This window comes from Suillus plorans (assembly GCF_016647745.1).
Source record: "Suillus plorans strain S12 chromosome Unknown HD556scaffold_49, whole genome shotgun sequence".
NCBI classification, from domain to species: Eukaryota; Fungi; Basidiomycota; class Agaricomycetes; order Boletales; family Suillaceae; genus Suillus; species Suillus plorans.
Genome location: NW_024537433.1, coordinates 314,497 through 333,153, shown reverse-complemented (window position 1 = coordinate 333,153; position 18,657 = coordinate 314,497). Strand labels below are relative to the sequence as shown.

At 47.9% G+C, this 18,657-nt stretch overlaps 8 protein-coding genes across 8 annotated transcripts; 3 read left to right on the top strand and 5 right to left on the bottom strand.

The window, feature by feature from the left end:
• Positions 1 to 906: 906 nt before the first annotated feature.
• On the top strand, positions 907 to 3,314 carry HD556DRAFT_699014 (MFS general substrate transporter). The gene is made up of 10 exons (XM_041311341.1): positions 907 to 1,191; positions 1,249 to 1,315; positions 1,373 to 1,506; positions 1,559 to 1,665; positions 1,712 to 2,217; positions 2,271 to 2,384; positions 2,439 to 2,530; positions 2,587 to 2,720; positions 2,770 to 2,902; positions 2,955 to 3,314. Exons 1-10 carry the CDS (start codon positions 1,018 to 1,020, stop codon positions 3,099 to 3,101), a joined length of 1,608 nt encoding a protein of 535 aa, XP_041157548.1. The 5' UTR covers positions 907 to 1,017; the 3' UTR covers positions 3,102 to 3,314.
• Positions 3,315 to 3,812: 498 nt separating this feature from the next.
• Positions 3,813 to 4,664, top strand: HD556DRAFT_1520533 (small heat shock protein; the record flags this gene model as incomplete). The annotated part of the gene is made up of 4 exons (XM_041309153.1): positions 3,813 to 3,958; positions 4,013 to 4,046; positions 4,085 to 4,231; positions 4,432 to 4,664. The coding sequence occupies 4 exons, from the start codon at positions 3,813 to 3,815 to the stop codon at positions 4,513 to 4,515; spliced, it is 411 nt and encodes a 136-aa protein (XP_041157547.1). The 3' UTR covers positions 4,516 to 4,664.
• A 142-nt stretch (positions 4,665 to 4,806) lies between these two features.
• HD556DRAFT_1391325 (pyridoxal phosphate-dependent transferase) lies at positions 4,807 to 6,878 on the bottom strand. The gene is made up of 9 exons (XM_041303560.1): positions 6,726 to 6,878; positions 6,427 to 6,665; positions 6,297 to 6,361; positions 6,065 to 6,239; positions 5,927 to 6,009; positions 5,537 to 5,878; positions 5,405 to 5,482; positions 5,251 to 5,348; positions 4,807 to 5,199 (listed from the first exon to the last, which is right to left on the bottom strand). Exons 1-9 carry the CDS (start codon positions 6,818 to 6,820, stop codon positions 4,866 to 4,868), a joined length of 1,509 nt encoding a protein of 502 aa, XP_041157546.1. The 5' UTR covers positions 6,821 to 6,878; the 3' UTR covers positions 4,807 to 4,865.
• Positions 6,879 to 9,023, bottom strand: HD556DRAFT_1391321 (uncharacterized protein). Its single transcript, XM_041303559.1, has 7 exons — positions 8,838 to 9,023; positions 8,541 to 8,781; positions 8,264 to 8,486; positions 8,139 to 8,210; positions 8,034 to 8,087; positions 7,306 to 7,977; positions 6,879 to 7,248 (listed from the first exon to the last, which is right to left on the bottom strand). The coding sequence occupies exons 2-7, from the start codon at positions 8,738 to 8,740 to the stop codon at positions 7,090 to 7,092; spliced, it is 1,380 nt and encodes a 459-aa protein (XP_041157545.1). The 5' UTR covers positions 8,741 to 8,781; positions 8,838 to 9,023; the 3' UTR covers positions 6,879 to 7,089.
• On the bottom strand, positions 9,024 to 11,044 carry HD556DRAFT_1391314 (uncharacterized protein). The gene is made up of 6 exons (XM_041303558.1): positions 10,615 to 11,044; positions 10,340 to 10,562; positions 10,219 to 10,290; positions 10,109 to 10,162; positions 9,389 to 10,048; positions 9,024 to 9,327 (listed from the first exon to the last, which is right to left on the bottom strand). The coding sequence occupies exons 1-6, from the start codon at positions 10,821 to 10,823 to the stop codon at positions 9,166 to 9,168; spliced, it is 1,380 nt and encodes a 459-aa protein (XP_041157544.1). The 5' UTR covers positions 10,824 to 11,044; the 3' UTR covers positions 9,024 to 9,165.
• A 156-nt stretch (positions 11,045 to 11,200) lies between these two features.
• On the top strand, positions 11,201 to 13,541 carry HD556DRAFT_1242084 (rab-GTPase-TBC domain-containing protein; the record flags this gene model as incomplete). The annotated part of the gene is made up of 12 exons (XM_041298243.1): positions 11,201 to 11,729; positions 11,776 to 11,799; positions 11,855 to 11,951; positions 12,004 to 12,099; positions 12,150 to 12,297; positions 12,349 to 12,450; positions 12,560 to 12,672; positions 12,722 to 12,893; positions 12,945 to 13,165; positions 13,225 to 13,279; positions 13,333 to 13,400; positions 13,451 to 13,541. The coding sequence occupies 12 exons, from the start codon at positions 11,201 to 11,203 to the stop codon at positions 13,539 to 13,541; spliced, it is 1,716 nt and encodes a 571-aa protein (XP_041157543.1).
• Positions 13,542 to 13,731: 190 nt separating this feature from the next.
• On the bottom strand, positions 13,732 to 14,521 carry HD556DRAFT_1242162 (uncharacterized protein; the record flags this gene model as incomplete). The annotated part of the gene is made up of 4 exons (XM_041298250.1): positions 13,732 to 13,981; positions 14,028 to 14,217; positions 14,280 to 14,375; positions 14,431 to 14,521. The coding sequence occupies 4 exons, from the start codon at positions 14,519 to 14,521 to the stop codon at positions 13,732 to 13,734; spliced, it is 627 nt and encodes a 208-aa protein (XP_041157542.1).
• A 1,311-nt stretch (positions 14,522 to 15,832) lies between these two features.
• Positions 15,833 to 17,971, bottom strand: HD556DRAFT_698728 (uncharacterized protein). The gene is made up of 3 exons (XM_041311340.1): positions 16,645 to 17,971; positions 16,358 to 16,590; positions 15,833 to 16,290 (listed from the first exon to the last, which is right to left on the bottom strand). The coding sequence occupies exons 1-3, from the start codon at positions 17,745 to 17,747 to the stop codon at positions 16,166 to 16,168; spliced, it is 1,461 nt and encodes a 486-aa protein (XP_041157541.1). The 5' UTR covers positions 17,748 to 17,971; the 3' UTR covers positions 15,833 to 16,165.
• Between the last annotated feature and the right edge of the window lie 686 nt (positions 17,972 to 18,657).

Below are 18,657 nucleotides of genomic sequence, written 5' to 3'. Positions count from 1 at the left end.
CGAGCTCGCTGTCGGCAACAGCGAGCACGAATGATTGGTGCTGACGTGGCCTCGCCCATTACATCCGACAGCCGGCGGCATTCTAAATGAGCTAATATTAGCACGCGGGGTACGGAGATAGGTGCCGACACTGCTGGAACACCACCAGTACTCTCTTTGCACCACTGAAGGCCCCTCAGTATCCAGCCTTTATTCATTTGGCTGGGGATAATTAGAAACACGTCGTTTTAGACCCGCCAGCACACGCAGCTGTCATATCTTATTAGATCAGGTACGTGGGAACCACAGGTGGGTCGGATCCGGACGATACATAGAAGTCGGCCGGATCCGGAAATCCGGAAATGATGAGTGTGATAGGTCCGGGTCCGGAACGCGGGATATGACAACAACCGGGAGCATGAAATGCGAGTGTCCGGACAGAATTGGAAGTTAGTGCAGATGTCGATGATCCTATGTAGAAGTCGAAGTACCCATGAGTGCGGAAGGGAAGTCACCAGCCTCGTCGACGAAGTTTCGGTTCGCGGTTCGGAACGGTTCGGGAAGGTCCGAACCCATGACCGAACCTCCCCAGGACCAACGAACCGTGAACCTCATTTCGGTTCGGTCCGGCCAAAATGGAGAACCGTGGACCGAACCACGGTTCGGAACCGGACCACGGCAGCACTACTCGTCATAACTTACGCCGTCACACGAATCTGGTGAGGTCAGCGAATCCCGGCTCGAAAAGGTAGTCGATCGGTGTCCCGTGCCCTCGCGTGGCATTTTGGCTGAGCGCCACCGTAAATTTCTCGACATAGTAAGTAATGATTTTACTAATTGGCCGCTAGGAATTGGACACACTATAAGGTGAGTACAAGGGTTTGTCGTAAAGCTTGCGTTTCAGTGGTGCCAGCATGCTCTTATCGTACCGGCACTACTAGTCCTCTTTCTGACATTCCTGTTATCCATGAACCATCTATAAGATCATACGTGACTTGCCATACAATTGTCAACTCGTGCATCTGACATTTTACCCCCATGGCAGAAACACGGAGTACGAACCTGTCACCTATAGAGGTCCAGGATGTGGAGTTTCATACTGATACCCAACCGCATTCCCCCAGTTCCATATTGCCAAATGAACCTATTAAGCTTGATATAGAGCATGCCGTGGTTGAGGATGATCCTCGAATATGGTCAAATACGAAGAAGGTGAGTCCTTCCATCCTACACGATATTTAAGTAGAAATTGATTGAACACAACTACAGACTGCTATATTATTCATTATATCTGGTGCCTCGGTTGTTTCGGGTTTGGGGTGTAACATACAAAACCGTAGGTTGCGTCTGTGATCCTGTTGTGTCAAATATCGGTTGAACGGTCAGGGAACAGCCGCCAATGCTCAAATTGAGCAGCAGCTACACGCCAGCAGCGGAGATATCAGCCTGAGTATATCTCTGTTCATTCTGGTTCAAGGCAATTTTCCTATCATTTGGAGTGCGATTGGCGAGATAAAGGGCCGCAAGGTTTGTATCTATAGCTGCCCTTAGAGCGTTGTTTATTAATGAGCGAACCTAGCTCGTGTACCTTCTATCCGTTGGGCTTTTCATAATTGGATCTGCAATCGTGGCCGCGTCAAGGACTATTGGTTTGATGATTGGCATGCGAATCGTGCAAGCCGCAGGGTGGGACAGTTCCTCAATCATTCGTGTCCGTGCTCACTTTGAGTAGGTTAAGCGCAGTTTTCGGTATGGGAACTGCCACTCTGGCCGATATATACGAGCCACATCAACGAGGTACAATGATGGGTATCTACTACTCTGCACCTCTCCTCGGTCCCTCGTTAGGACCAATCTTTGGTGGTGCACTCACACAGGGCCTTAGCTGGCGGGCAGTTTTCTGGCTCTTGGTCATCTTGGGAGGTATAATCTTTTCGGCATTTCTTGTCTTGTTCAAGGATACCTTCAGGAAGGAAAGGAGTGTGGTTTACCAGAACGTATTGAATTCGAGACTCCGAAAGCAGCAGTCATCGGAAGCGAAGGACGAGTCGCAAAATATTTCAAGATCAAAAGCGGGTGGAGAAAATAAGACGACTTCGAAAGATATCGAAGCACAGCGGCCGGTTATACCATCAGCCATTAAAGACATGAGACTGTCCATGGCTGATGTCAACCCTTTCCCTCCATACTTCTCGATTGTCAGCCGCAAGAACAACCTGCTTATCTTGATAGCATCAGGTGCGTGCCCTCATTTCTTGCTGAAACCCTATTTTTATGCCCTCTCGCGCCAGCCTTAACATTTGCGTTTAGCCCTAGTATTGCGTATACATGCGCAAGAACATTGTCAGTGTATTATGATTATGATGCATTGAAGACCGGCCTTGTTTTGCTTGTCTATGGTGTCGGTAAGTGAATTACAAGCATTGGGAACACCTGCCTGACGCATCTCCTTGTCGCAGGCTCAGTAGCTGGCAGCATATCGGGTGGTTATTGGTCTGATAGGACACTTGCTCGGCTAAAGGCCAAAAATGGAGGGGTCAGCTTTCCAGAGGTGAACGTCGAACCACTAGCACTGACTCAGCAGATGGCTGATGCAAATTCATTCAGATGCGCCTCGAGAGCACGAAAATCGCCATGTTGTGGTCACCTCTGTCTGTTATTGGATACGCCTGGGTGTGCCAAGAACGAGTCCATGTTGCCGCTGTGTGTGTGATGCTGTTCCTCACTGGATTTTTATCCGTGTACGCTCACTGAGTTTTTACATTGTATTTTACTTCTCATCCACGATAGATGGATCTACGCAAGCACACTGGCATACCTTGTTGATGCAAACACTGGTCGCTCATCAATGGCAGTAGCAGCAAATAGTTCTTTCCGTGGTCTGGTTGCTTTTGTCGCTGTCGAGATTGCGGTTCCTTTACAAGTGAGTCAGGGTCATGACAGTTTGCAGAAGGCCAAATCTGACGTTAGTTTAGGATACTATTGGTGACGGTGGTCTGTATACTCTCTGGGCAGGTCTGATGGTTGCCGTCGAGTGCATGATCCTGCTGGTGTTGTACAAAGGCAGGAAGTGGAGAGAAGCCAGTGTGGAGCGGGAGAAGCAGACACTGGATGCCAAGTAAGGTTTAGACGATCACACGTCCAACCGACCCTGATTGAATACTGAGGGGCAGGAAGTAATAGAAAGGTCAGAATTCGATGACCGTAAGTATCAGTAGCCTGAGGTATCGCTATATATGCAGAATCGATTTAAGCCGATTATCGATGTACATTAATCGATCCACAGTAACCGGAGATCCTATTCTTGGGGGTTCAATGCGACCACCTCGTTCAGAAAGTCATCATCATCCCTCCCTCAAAATGTACAAAGACTTGGTCCGAGAAATGGACTCGTAGTCCGCACAGAATGCGACTCTTTTATCAACTGTCTCCTACATTTTTGCGTTGTCCTCTGAGAGCGAGCTCACTCAAGCCATATGTCATCTCAAGCTTCCCTATATTATACTCAAACATTACGCTGTCGTCTGGTTGCAGCGTTCCCAGCTCAACGCAGTCGAATTTGCTCGGCTCAATATGGAACGCCTTACTAGCGGCTTCTCCGAGTCAACTCGGGAATATTACAGAATGTCGTCGATCGCTATTCAACCAAATACCGGGTAACTTCTAGAAGACACTCGTATCATCGTGAACATTATAGACATTCGTTATATATTGTCACGGACATGTATATAAATGCTGGTTAGAGTCGCTCAGACTGCAGCAAACTCCTCCAACGTCAATCAATAACAACCACCAAAACACCTCTCCCGACATCTATTATTCTGCACTTAATCATGTCTTTGGTGCGCACATTTTACGATCCATTCACCGAGTTCGACAAGCTATTTGACGATGCTTTCAATGCTCGTTTCCATTCCTCCCCTACTACCATCGAGGGTAATACTGCCTTGACTCATCGTCGTGGTTGGGCGTTTCCTAGGTGAGCATAATATAAATTTCAATGTAGTTATGTCGTTGACTCGTATCAACACAGGATGGATCTACACGAGAACTCTGAGACCAAGACGGTCACGGCGACACTTGAACTTCCGGCATCAAACAACAGGATGTCAATGTCGAGGTCCATGGAAATCGTCTGACAATATCCGGAGAGTCGAAATGCTCGGATAATTACAACAAGGACAGCTATGTGGTGCAGGAGCGTTCTTATGGCAAATTTTCCAGGACCCTTCAAATTCCTCAGGGAATCAAGGTGAGCACACTAACAGTGTGAATTCCGTGTAGCGATTTGGTGTTGACAGTTATTGTACCCTCCTGTAAGCACGCTGGCTTACCTGAGTTCTCATAATCAGTACATATAGCGTCGCTGATACTGAAAGCTAAGCTTTCAGTATTTCACCTTTTGGTGTAACGGTTATGCGTGGCGGCGGTCTGACCATGTTACACCTCCAGGCTGAGGACGTCCACGCGGAGATGGAGAATGGTGTGCTTACTGTGTCCTTCCCGAAGGCTGGACCGGACCAGCAACCCCAGTGAATTGCGATCGCGTAACGCGGTGGATCTGCTTATCCCAACCCATTGTCATTTCAAATGTGTATCATTAGCATAGTACGAAGGTGGAAAAGTAATAGTGTATATGTACAATAGTGGTTACCAGGCTCACCTGATCTTTTTTTTGAAGTATTTCAATCAGCTGGCCTGCTATATCGGTTACTACTTGGAGGTGCGAAGGCCCCATCTGCCACTAACAATGACAGTACTTACGTGGGAGTCGCAGGTGGATCTACATGAATATTGTACATAAATTCGGGATACAAATGCATAGATTTTTACGCTCGACGAACATGACAAAACATGTCGGGTACTCGGTACAAAAGAACGACTATTCAACCTTCTCGGACGACTTCTTTGACTGATTCCGCAAATATCTGACAACCTTTTTGCAAATCGCCCTGCGAGATATTCAGAGGAGGTATGAACCTGATGACTTCATATAATGAAGTCGTGAGAATTAAAAGCCCCTTCTCCATGCAGCGCTTCGCCACACGACTTGCGAGGTTCTTCGGTGCGGATGGAACCAGTGCGGGATCAGTTGGAGAGTACGACGGGGATGCAAACTCGACAGCAACCATCAGGCCCTGGCCCCGGATATCGACGACCATGCTTCCTACTTCTGGGTCATTACGGAGGGACTTTAACGATGTTAAAAGTTCGCTCGAACTAGAAACTGTGAGACTACAGAATTCTGGACCGCTTGTGCAGTGATCTTACCGAGCCGAAACATTATCGAGCACCTTCTCTTCACGGAAGGCGTTAGCGACAGCCACCGCAGCGGCGCATGATACGGCGTTGCCTGCATATGTACCTCCCTTAAAATGTGCTATCAACGGGACGAGAAAACACGGGCTAGTGGTAATGGACTAACCATGGAACCCGGCACTAACTTATCCGTAAGCTCCTTCCTGCTGACTACACCACTCAACGGGAATCCATTTGCAAGGCCCTAGGGTTAATCAGCGATTCAATTAGCCATGACTAACACAGCAATCCACTGTACCTTTGCGATTATCAGGATATCGGGTCGGACACCACTATATTCAACGTTGAAGTACTTGCCCGTCCTACCGAATCCACTCTGTACTTCATCCACAATAAGGAGGATGCCATGTTTGTCGCAGACGGCACGCAATCCTTTGAGGAAAGATGCAGGGGCTGGTACATAACCACCCTCTCCAAGTACAGGCTCGACGATGATGGCAGCTGTGTCTCTGGGAGCTGTTTGTTGTTTGAGAACAAGATCTAGTTGATACAATGAGAGTCGGACGAGCTCTTCTTCACTCGTATTGATCGATAATCCCAGTTGGTGCCAGTACGGGAACGGTATGGCAAATGCCCCAGGCTACAATGATGTTAGTCCAGTCGCATATATCCTAAACACCAAAATTACCATCAATGGAAAGAATCCTTCACTATAGACCGTCTTGCTCTTTGTAACAGCCATGGCACCAAACGTTCGACCATGATAACCGCCTGCAAGGCCAGAAATTCTGCTTAAGCTCTTTGTGAATACTTACCACCAACTTACCCTGCATGGCGATAATGTTCTGCCGACCAGTAACTTGTCGTGCCATCTTGAGGGATGCTTCAATGGCTTCAGAGCCTGAGTTCCAAAAGAAGAACGAATCAAGCGAGGGATCAGGCATGATTGGAAGGAGTTTCTCGATAAGGCGCAAGTAAGGGCCATGGAATGAGATGCTGCACTAGAAGAGTACCAAGAGTGAGTTTATCTCAAACTGCATTCCGAAGTTAGACCATACCTGAGCATGAACAATGTTCACACATTGATCTGCTGCAGCTTTGGAAACCTTCGGGTGGCAATGACCTGGAGTTGGGTATCATCATGAGACTTCTAGTGAATCATTCACTGTGGAGAGTATAGAAACTCACCAAGGTTTGTCACACCGATACCACAGCTGAAATCTAACATCCTACGTCCATCCTCAAAGGTCACGTACGAACCCTCACCCTTTGTCATGACAGCTTCTGTGAGGCGGCCGAGGCCTCTGGTGACATGTTGTTGTCCAAAGGCAACGAGGGAATCGGCAGAGGTGGTCATTGCCCGCGACTGTGATATAAGCTTACCACCTGCAGAAACGACGGGCTCGCAGGGTCGGGCATGATCGTTTCTGAGATGGCCGCAGCGCAGATTAGTGACCCGAAGTAACTATGGAGGCGTGAATGTCTACCTAATCACTGGAGATACAGAACATTTGGCGACGCCAGAGCTGCCCGTTGAACGGATGGCCCTTGTGCATGTAAATACTCTGTTAAGAACAGGCATGTTTGTTGCCCGTAGTGAATTGGTGGTGTGGCTAATCAGGCCAAGTTGACCATGAAGTATGCCGAATAGTAAGCGATATACGTACAACAACACGCTCAGGGGTTCTAATTATAGTACGCGTGCTCCATGTATAATAGTAGCTCAGCGCTAACGGAATCAGAAAAGACGGCGTTCCGAAATATTATGACTGGTATAACAGATCGTACAACTCCAATACGTGGGCTGAGAAGGATTTAACAAGACTGTAGCGTCTCGTTAATCATTGGGAATCACAGGAGCTTGCCGATGGGGGTAATGCCATCAAAGCCGTTCTGCGCCCTATCGTAGGCCACGCGGCCGCGCAAAATCGTTTGCTGCACAACTCCATTTAGCACCATCCCTTCGTATGCGGAGAATTTGTTCTTGAAGTGGAAAAGTTCCTTTGACACCTGTCGATGTTAACGTTAAAGAATGACTTGGCAAAATCGAAAGTGTTTATAATATACCTTGAACTCGGCTGCAGGGTCCCAGATGATGAGGTCGCCATCATACCCTACTGATAATTGCCCTTTGGATGATGAAAGCCCAGCGTGTTTCGCGGTTTCTTCGCTCGTCCAACGAATAATCTGACGGAGGCTAATGCCCCTCCTTTGGCCTTCTGTCCATAGAAGGCTAAGGCCAAAGCCGAGACTGTTTATGCCTCCCCAGGCAGTCATGATATTGCCCTCCTCGAACTTCTTCAACTCTGCTACACATGGACTATGATCGGATACCACACAATCGATGGTACCATCTCTTAATGCCTCCCACAGTGCATCTCTGTTTGATTCAGAACGAATAGGCGGGCAGCACTTGAATTCAGGTCGGCCATCTGGTATGTCGTCCGCTGAGAGGCACAAATAATGGAAACATGTTTCCACCGTCAGATTCAACCCACGAGAACGTGCAGCACGAATAATAGGAAGAGCAGAAGATGCAGATAGGTGAACGATGTGGCAACGAAGGGAGTTGTATTTCTCTTGCAAGACGGTAATCAGAGAGATAGCGTTAGCCTCAAGCTCCTGAGGGCGAGAGGAGAGGAAGGTTTGATATGCTGTTGGATCGTGCTCCTCGTGGTTTGTCACTGAGCAGGAATCATCTTCAAGCTCTGCGTGGAACAACAGGACAGTCGATTGATCCTGCGAGAGAGAAAAAGTTAGCTAGTAGCTCACTGGGTCCTCATATGCAGTTTGACCTGGAGCTCTTGCATATGCGCATGGAGATCGTGTTCTGAGACGCAAGGGAATTCCTGGACAAATGTTGTGAGCCATTGGATGATAGGACGCAATATCTCACTCACCTCGACACCGCTTTCAATCAAAAAGCACTTGAATCCTTTTACTCCGGCAGCCACCAATGGTTTCAGGTCCGCCTTTATTCCAGTATGAGGTGATTTCTTCAGACAGTCTCAAACGCGCAGCTTGCCTGGTTCCCTGGAATAACTCCACCCCAAAAGCCAACGTCGGCCCAGCACTGGCCTTGTGCAGTTTGTCGCTTGATCTCGAGGTTCTGTAAAGTGGTCGTGGGTGGTATAGAGTTTAAGGGCATATCCACGACCGTGGTGATTCCTCCTGCCACAGCTGCCCGCGTACCAGTCCAAAAGCCTTCCCAGTCCGTTCGACCAGGCTCATTTAGATGAACGTGGGCACTGCAAAGGCATTCAAATGACAGGTTCTCATGGGGATACGGGGCAAACACTCACTCGACTAGTCCAGGAAGAACAAACTTTTCTCCTGCATCAATGAACGTTGCATCTCCGCCCGGACTTCGTTCTGCATACACTGTTTGGATGTCCGTGATCTTACCTGTGTCGATGTTCACCGTGATCGTTGCTGGCTGCGGCTGATCCGAACCGGGCAGCAGGACATTCCGGCCAGTCACAACTAGGGACTGGTTGTTCATGGTCTTATCGAAAGTCTCAACTGACAGCGCAATGTGATCAACTGCAGATACGATTAAGCTTCGAGCTATACCAAACAAATGATAAATGAACACTCACATCGTATGTACTACGACTCGGATCTGCCCAATAATTCAAGGTCAATGTTGCTTCGTACTACTAGGTGCCCAGCCCGGCTGGCTGGTAGTGTTAGATATATATGAACATCTTGCTAGGCCCCGGCCCAATCAGCCAATCGTAGCTTGTAAACTTCCCTTGATTGGTCTATTCGACCGAAAGTTCACTGTCGCTGCTTGCACTCAGATCTAGTGATTTCAAAGACTTTCGCCAATCACCAAACTAATACAGGTCGCCGCAAATTCGAGACTGCAACGTTCTGCCCAGTTTACAACACACTGCACACAAGCAAGAATTGTCGCGCAAGTACCTATAGTAGCTCTCCGGAAGGTTGAAGACCCGTGAAACCATCTTGAAGTGCCGAATCGTAAGCCAATCTACCACGAACAAATGTTTTGTGTACGAGGCCCTTCAAAGTCATGCCTTCATATGGGGTTAACTTGTTCTTGAAATACAAATGTTTTTTCGAGACCTATCACTCGATCGGTTATCATCGATATCATCACGGGAGCAGTAGCAGAACTAGAATTCACCTTGAATTCTGGTTCCGGATCCCAGATCACTAAATCTCCGTCATGTCCCACTTTCAGCTGGCCCTTAGTACCAGACAGTCCCGCTAACTCTGCATTTCTAATGCTCATCCAACGGATGATCTGTCCAAGTGAGATGCCTCTCTTCCTTCCTTCCGTCCATAGAAGGCTTAATCCAAGGCCTAGAGAACTGACACCACCCCAAGCTTCCATGAAATCGCCGCGTTCAAGCCCCTTCATTTCAATGAGACAAGGACTGTGATCGGAAGTTACACAATCAATGGTACCATCCACGAGAGCGTCCCAGAGGAGATTTCTGTTAGAGTCCTCGCGAATCGGAGGGGTGCATTTGTACTCGGTTGCGCCATCTGAGATGTCCTCTGCTGATAAACATAGATAGTGAAAACAGGTTTCAACGGAAAGTTTTGATCCACATTTCTTGGCAGCACGGATGATGGGTAAGGCGGCTGCGGCCGATAGATGGGCGATGTGACAGGAAACTGAGGGGTATATCACTTGGAGGCGAGTAATGAGAGTGATAGCATCTATCTCAAGCTCCTTAGGACGCGAAGAGAGGAATTCTTGATATGACCTTGGATTAAGCCGGTGCTGGGCTGGTGAAGAAGCGGTCTGCATTTCGGCGTGGAAAATCATGACAGAATTCTTTGCAAAATGCTGATAGTTAGATTATAGCCATCGCTTGTATGCTCAACAAACCCCTACTTGAAGATAGGACATGTGCGCATGAAGGTCACTCTCAGAAACGCAAGGGAATTCCTATGTGAAGCTGGCATATAAACATCTTTATGCATGGAATTTTGACTTTGAATTACCTCGATGCCTGTATCGATCAAAAAGCACTTGAAACCTCTGACGCCAGCGGATAAGAGGGATCCCAATTCGGCCTTGTAGATGATGAACATCTGATACGCTGGAACCTGCTGATGCACTTACTTGATTCTGAGGAATCGCTCCTCCCCAAAATCCAACATCTACCCAACACTGTCCACGAGCAGAGTGACGTTTAATATCAAGGTTCCTTGGTGTGGTGGTGGGCGGACTTGAATCGACGGGCATATCAATTAGAGTGGTGACGCCTCCGGCAGCTGCAGCTTGTGTCCCGGTCCAAAAGCCTTCCCAGTCCTGGTTTCCGGGTTCCTCTAGATGGACATGGGCACTGTCATTATGACAATTAGCAGTCGTGCTTTGCAACAAGGAAAGACCCCTACTCGACCAGCCCAGGAAGAACAATTTTATCTCCAGCATCAACGAAGTGTAGTTCCCCCGGGGCCCAGCTTTCCCTACACGCCCCATCGCCAATGTACCGCAAGCGGACTTCGATTATTTTACCAGTCCTGAGGTCAACATTGATCGTCGCAGGTCGTGGCAGATCATAATCGGGAAGTAGTACGTTGCGACTGGTCACAGTGAGAAGCATGATAACCTGTCCAGTTAATGGGCCACAGATGCAGTCGTGTTCTTAAAGATTACATTAATAGACCGTTCAGCTTGGGAAGTGACTGCGCGACGAAGTACGGGCTTATGTCCGACGGGAATCGGAGATACTCGTAAACAAAGCATTGCGAGCGCTTTAAACTTATGAGTGTTGCAAGGCCTCGTCGCGTTGAATTTTGAAAGAGTGCACATGGTAGTGATGCGCAAACTGACTTTTGAAAATTTGATGTTGGCGAAAGCCACGTGACAATGCATGATCGAGACTCAAGACGATCTGGAACCAAGTTACCTTGGTTTACAAGCCGCGTGTGCCCATTTAGTTTGATACCCATGTACCATCTTCCAGCATAATCTGTTCAAATGTCAGACGGAAGTACCGCAAACGATGTTTCTGTTATAGTAGCATCAAAACCGGATCCACCTTCACCTCTCGATACCTTGCTTTCTCCGAAGGGCTCAACATATGAGGAGCTTTCCCCAAGAGGATCTGTCGCGGAGTCCGACTATAACGATGTGATCCTTGATGACGATCCAAGCTTCTCAACCGTTCCGCTCTCAGGAGACACCAGCCTTGTCACCGAGGCAGACGCGGACGATACGCTTCCGAAGCTGAACCGCAGGACGACTATTTCATCGGCACCCTCAAAAGCCTTCTCTTCTTTACGACATTTCTCACATAGGAAGTCTGCTTCGACAATAACGATACCATCTGCCCCTGGAAGTAATATTCTTGCGCGTATCGGGTCACAGGGTACCCGCGATGAAGGCAGTATAGAAGCATTGCGGAGTGCCGGAGAAGGGCAGCAGAAGCTTCACGAAGAATTCTTGCGCCTCCATAACGAGCGACGTGCTGAGGTAACAGAATCTGAACAGGGAGGCATAGACTGGGGTAAGAGCGACTATGCACCAATTTTCAGCTCTGACTCCAGCGCAAGGTTTCTGGGGAGCCGTTATTTCAGGTGATGTGACAACTTTCTAAGCGATCTTGTATCCGGTATTTATCTCGTATCTTAGATTATCAGGGTTTCGCAGCCTCGAATCCCCAAAAGCTAGCCAAAGCGATCGAGAAGGGGATTCCGGATGCGCTTCGTGGAATGATGTGGCAATTAATGTACGATGCTTCCTGATACTCAGCTCCACCGCTGACAAGGCGCTTGAGGCAGGGCAGCATCAAAGGACGCTGAGCTAGAGAATACATACCTTTCGCTCCTCAAGGAGTCCAGTCCTCATGAAAAGGCAATCACAAGAGATCTCGGAAGGTTCGATTTTTTTAGATGTCCATAGTCATGACTTGACCTCCAGCTCACAGAACCTTTCCTCACCACAATTTCTTTACCGATGGACAGGGCATCGGCCAAGAACATCTTTTCAACGTTCTAAAAGCATACTCATTGTATGACCCTCAGGTCGGTTATTGTCAAGGTCTTCCTTTCGTTGTAGCAGTGCTCCTTCTCAATGTAAGCTTTTTATTGTTCCAGTTCAATTTAACTTTACTTTTGACGACCTAGATGCCAGACGAAGAGGCCTTCTCGCTCCTCGTGAGGTTAATGCACTCTTATGATCTCCGGGGTCATTTCCTCCCAGAGATGCCTAAACTGCAGCTCCGGCTCGTATGTAGAGATCCAATACAACACTTATTTTCACTCACACTTACTCTCTGATATTAGTACCAGGTATGCCTCTCAGTTGATCTGTGGTCACTGTCTCAAGCGACAATAGTTCGACCGATTGATAGAAGAATTACTACCCGTGCTCCACGTTCATTTCCTTAGACAAGGCATAAAATCTAGCATGTTTTGCTCGCAATGGTTTCTAACGCTCTTCAGCTATCGGTACGCCTGCAATTTTCATGGTGTATAGCATAACTTAGTGGAAGCTCAGGTTTCCCCTAGAAATTGTAGTCCGGATATACGACAATTGTTTGGCCAGTGGCATCGAAGCCATCTTTGCATTCAGCATCGTGCTACTCCAGAAGAATGAAGACGAGCTACTTAACCTCAGGTTTGATGACATCCTTGCGTTTCTGAAGAACCAAATTTTTGATCGGTATGAGGTAGGTCGCATCATCTTATCATTGCACTCTACTTCACAGTGAAATCAATAGATCGATCCTTTGGAATCATCTGAAGATCATATCACTGGTCCTGATAAGAGCGTTAAGTATGATGTAGACGCATTCGTGTTGGATGCTATCTCTGTGAAGATCACGCCATTCATGTTGGACGCTTACTCACACGAGTATGAGGACCATGTTCGGACCCGAGATGCACATGCCATTGAGATCGATAAGTTGCGAAACACCAATCGCAGCCTGTCCGCGCAGGTGTGAGTACTCGTCAGCAGGTACATCTGACCATCTTTGAATGCGTGGACTTGAATTACAGGAAAGAACTTGATACAAATATGGCGCAATTAAATGCAGAGCATGTCGAAATTCTTGTAAGCTGTAACCTAAACTTTTGAATTCATACATTGACTAAGCGGTCGTTCAGAACCAGCTTGTAATGGCTCGGCTGCGAAACGAAGAGCTTGAGGAAGAATTGGTTAAATATAAACTACTGTACAGTACTTTCCTTTTCCCTTACCCTATGGTCCTGATATGCGCGACAGTTACGCCGAGGCCATGCACGAGAAACAGGATTCCTTGTCGTCTCATCGCTTGTCATCTCCTCAGACTAGAAGGGGAAGTCGCCCCTTATAATACAGAAATTGATTGGAATTCACAGGACATATGAAATACACAGGAATCAATTTCCTCGAGCGGTCCATGTATTGAAACAAAACTTCTGATATCACCACAGGGCAGATTCTGACAAGTAGTACAATTATGACGGCCGAAAAAGAACCACTTGGATTAGAGTGATTGCGAAAGTTGGACCTACAAACAAAAATTAAATCGCGGTCAACTCCTCACTCACGTGAACACTGACCTCTTCCTTGCTGATGATGCGCGACTGTCCAGGAGCCGTAGCCTTGCCCGTAGCAGCGGCATAAGCCACTTCCGTTGTACGCACCGCAGATGAGTGATTCGTAATCCAGTACTTGATCTCATCCGGAACGACCTCGATCACGGCGACGCGTGGATCAGTCTTGTCGCCCTTGTGGACACCATCCTTTAAGTCGCCGAAGTAGCCGGTAAGGCTGCGCCCAGTCAAAATATGACAATGCATAACACAGTTACACGCACATTGGGGACCAGAGCTTACTGATTAATTCCTGGTCCTCAGTCACTCTAGCTCTGCCGGAGTAGGATGCCCAGTCTGTGGAGGATGCGTCACAGAAGCTGACATTGACGTGCGCATCATGCTCGATGTCACCAAACTTGTGAGACGCGTTGTTCGCGAGGAACACAAGGTTCAGCTGCGTGTCGCTGAGTGCTTTAAAACGCAACGAGTGTATCAGAATGAAGAATAGTGTGCAGCGAGGATTGAATTCGTACGCTTAGTAGGAGTCATTGCTCGGGAATGCAAGTTCCCGTTTACGTCGCGCGTGACGAGCATTCCGACCTTTGCTTTCTGGATGACGGTGTGCAAACCTGACGAGCCGTCAGTGCGATGAATCAGGTGTTCGTGAAGAGGAATGCGGCGTACCGGTGATCTTCTCCTGAAGAGTGACATTCGTACTTTCTGCGATGCTGGAGTAGGGATCGAGGCGGGCTTGTTCTGGGCTCAAATCAGACATGGTTGTACAATGGATGCAATGGTTTAGGGATGTGGTTTGGGAACCGAAAGGATTGGGGTTTATGTAGGTGATGCTTAAGTAGGATGACGTCAGACCTCTGAGACTAGACTCCTAGACTCCAACTCAGAGACCCCCTAGGCCTGTTATTCGTTGGTTATTCGTCTTCGGATCCTAGATGTTGCGTCACTTAGGAGCATTGCTCCTTCAAGCCTATGCAAGACCCCGAGGAGCCTGCTCGTCTGACTATTACTGTACCCGCTGCTCACTCCGCTAAACCTGTACGTTTCGATCCAGTCCAATGCCCTGGTCCGACAAAAACTCGTCTTCCTTCGTTCAGTCCAAATTCTAACTTATTCAAGCGTCCACTGTTCACACCGCTCGAATCATAAACACGCTGTCGCCATTACGCCCTGGCCTCTACTCATTCACCTCTCCGACATCAACCATCGCTTCGACGCCGCCGCCGCCGCCTATGAAGGACCGTTGACCTTTAAAATTCAACAAATATGAAGACTACGTGTGTGGTGTGTCAATATAACTATTTTGATAAAAATTGCTCCGCACGGCGTCGGGCAATGTATCATTCATGCTACACTACTCTACGGCTCCATGCAAGGTGCTGAAAGTGTTCAGTTGATCTCGAACGGAAGAAATTTGCTAAGTAGTGCGTATTTCACGACAGCGGATCTCACTGACATCTATCACACTCCATTTTTTACTTCTGCCTACAGGGAACTTCTAACACTCGGTACTATGTGTCTCGGCCTGGCCTAATTTTTGACAACTCCGTGGCTTGGTCGGTATGAAGTACTGTGACCTCAGCAATCTCGCGACCGTGTATTCGACTTATCGCATAGCGTCACACTTGTGAGTTGCAGCTTAGTTCAAGTATAATTCAGCCCACAACTAATTAATACACAGTAGCTGCCCAAGGTACCGCTACTACTCGAGGATCGTCGAGTCATGGTACCGACCTGTGTCCACCCATCCCCCTCGGACAAGTACATGATGGCGTCTCGAAACAAGTCTCCTGGCTGACCTATCCGGCGAGCCTGGTGTGAGTATCTGTGACTGGGAGTCCCGAGCTTATCGAAATATGTGGAGGGTATTTTGTGGCGAGTGTGCCTCGATTGCATATCCCGAACTGTAGAGCATGAACAAGTCTTACATATCCTGTGTGTCCAAAAAAATAAATTGATCGTGCGTTGTTCGGCTGTTATGAAGTGACGGCGGTCATTGAATGGCTGTACACGCAGTTTGAACGTGCTCGCGAACCGATAATCTTCGAACGTAAACGGGGACGCTAGACTGGTAGGTCTGTTTATACCCGATATGGAAGGTATTATTCTGCGCTTTAGCTATAACAGCATTGTAACAGCATAGTAATATGTAATATGCAGAAGCAATTAAAGATCACCGGTGCAACTCGACTAGATTTTCTGATGAACTTGAGCTCTAGTGATTAATATTATAGTAGATGCAGTCCCCCTCAGACAGTACAACTACCATACTTGATGGGCAACTCAAAACATAGATCACAAGACACGTATATACAGTTCTACAGATACCATGAATGACAATACAGTTCCTGTGTGTAGCAAATCACAAGTCCAAAAACATCATGATCGAACAACAAAACTAGCGCTAGTACTTCGACCAAGCGGGGGTCTGGGGTTCCGCTTGCAACGATGGAAAGTCGGTCGCCTCCCACGTTCCCGGTATGAGAGCAATTGGGAGGAGCCAAGTGGCAGTGAGAACTACTCCATACCCTAGATTTAATGGAACGTTGTGACAGTGATCAGTCAAGATTCAGTGACGTAAATGAACGGCATATACCTTTATCAAAAACTTTGACTGCTGACCAGCTCCAGGCAATGAAGCCTCCGATGTAGCCGAGGTATGGTACAAGTCGGCGGAGAATATTCATCGAGGTACGCAGCTGCGGTGGCATAAGCGAGATAGGTAAATGATCCAGTAGCCATTTCAGCGCGGTAGTGATCATGGCAGCGCGTTTGGCAGCTTCAAGCTGTTTATCATTGAGAGCATCGAGCACAGGAGGCGGAAGGTAACTAAACCAACCACATTAGTTTTGAAGGTGTGCGATTATATCAGTAAACGCCTACATTCGGAATCCCCACCACATAGCTTGAATGGATATTTTTGTAGGCGATGGGAGCCAGACACGATATTCAACTTGCTCACTTACAACAACAGCAGTCGTGTCCCTTGGTTCGACTCTGCTGCTGGAAGAGAACTGCTCAGGGTCCGCCCTTTGTTTCCCTTTGCGCTTATCGAAGCTCTCGCTCTGGGCGAGGACTTGTTCGATCGACTCTGATGGAAGGGGGACGAAAGTCAGCTGGGGTGTGCGGATCTCTTCTCCATCTCCATTGAGTGAGACAATCTCAGAGCGCGCGATCTCTATCTCCGAGTCCTCGGTGGGTTCTAAAGGCCCGTACATCATCACCGATCCATTGTCATCTTCATACTCCGCGCCAGTGCGCGGTCCCTCTGCGTTGGGCCCAGCGGTGCCATTCCTCATTGTTATAGGGGATCGCAATCGGTCTAACACAGACCAGACGGACTCTCTCCCACGATCGATTGACCCATTCATGACGGTGAATGAAGTGAGAAATGCCATCAACTTTGAGTCAGAAAATCCTGGGGAAGGAATGGGAGGATTGTCATTGGAATCTATGACTGGCGTTCCGGACGGTGTAGTATAGAATTGGGGGAAAGAAGTGGGTAGCCCAGATGGCATGGAGGGCAGTGATGCGATCATTGCTTGAATTTTCCGAGCGAGAGTGTCCGGTTCTGGTGGTTCGCTTTCAACTCCGACTTCTCCACCACCATCAAATTGAATCGCATCAGTAGTCGCACTGCTGCCTGCCTCCTGAATCTCATCATCAATGATGTGGGAAGCAGGAAGGGATGCAGCAGTGGGAGTGATCGGTCGTTGACCTTGATTGCCTTCCTCCGCAAACCAGGAGGATGGAGGAAATCCTGGCCTCTTCGCTTTTCGTGCATACTTCAAGAATGTGTCTATAGTATTTATCTTCGCTTGTGCAAGTTTCGATGTGGAAGATGGTAAAACTTGTTCGGCGTCTGCATGAGCGGTTGATGTAGATTGCTCTGTTGTAGCGCTGGCCTTGCTGAAACTCCTGACAAAGCGAGGAACGATGCCAGGGGGCGGCTCTGATTTTGGAGGCGACACATGTTCTTGCTCCATGGAGGCCAGATGGAAGCAACTTCAGTGACCCAGTGCGTGCCGTGAGTAGCACTGCATGAGTTATGTGTGGCTGTGCTTGATAGTCTTTTTTTGGTAATCGGGTATTTAGCGATGCCTGTCGGTATCCTCGAGGCTCGAGGATATGGTTTTTCGCGCAGGGCCGCTAGCAGACGTAACACAGACGATCAATGTCCCTCTTGTATTATTGTGATGAAGATAGTTGTTTTCTGGTATGTTCATGAACAATGAGTACTAGTAACTAAGTGCACAAATGTTACTTCACTTCGTGGGTTTTTGCAGGGGTAATGCGCACCGTGACCGATTTAGTTGTAACTTACGGCCGAATAAATTGCCCTTTGACCCAGAGATCTCAGACCTAGACGTCCCTCGGTTTTAATATTGATGAAGCCTCTTAACACCACGTCCAGTAAGAAAATTATGCAGCATGTTGGCAGTTCGGCACCAAGTCTTGATCGATATGATCTGAGGTCTCATACAACTGGGGGGATTCAAAATTTTAGTCGGATATAATAGCAGATTGATGCCTGATCATGATGAGGATTTGATAAGATTAGCGAGAAACCAAAATAGTAGTCTATGTATGTCATTAGGTCCGATGTGGTTCCGTTAACGTTGAGGGTGGGGACTGACGATTAACAGTAGTGAGCTTGGTCGTAGTGGTAGGTCCTATAATATTTTCATTATGCTGTCTCTTTGTGGGAGAATTAGCCGCCGCGTGTTTGTTTAGATGTAGCTTAAATGGGAAAGATGTGCGAGGCGTGGGGTGCAGCCGGCGCGGTGAGCCAAGCAATAGCCCTGCATTTACTTTTACAATTACTCACTCTGACGTTAAATTGGCTTTGTAGCCTTTTGACTCTTGACACCATCCTTTCATCGCGTGTACTGGTCC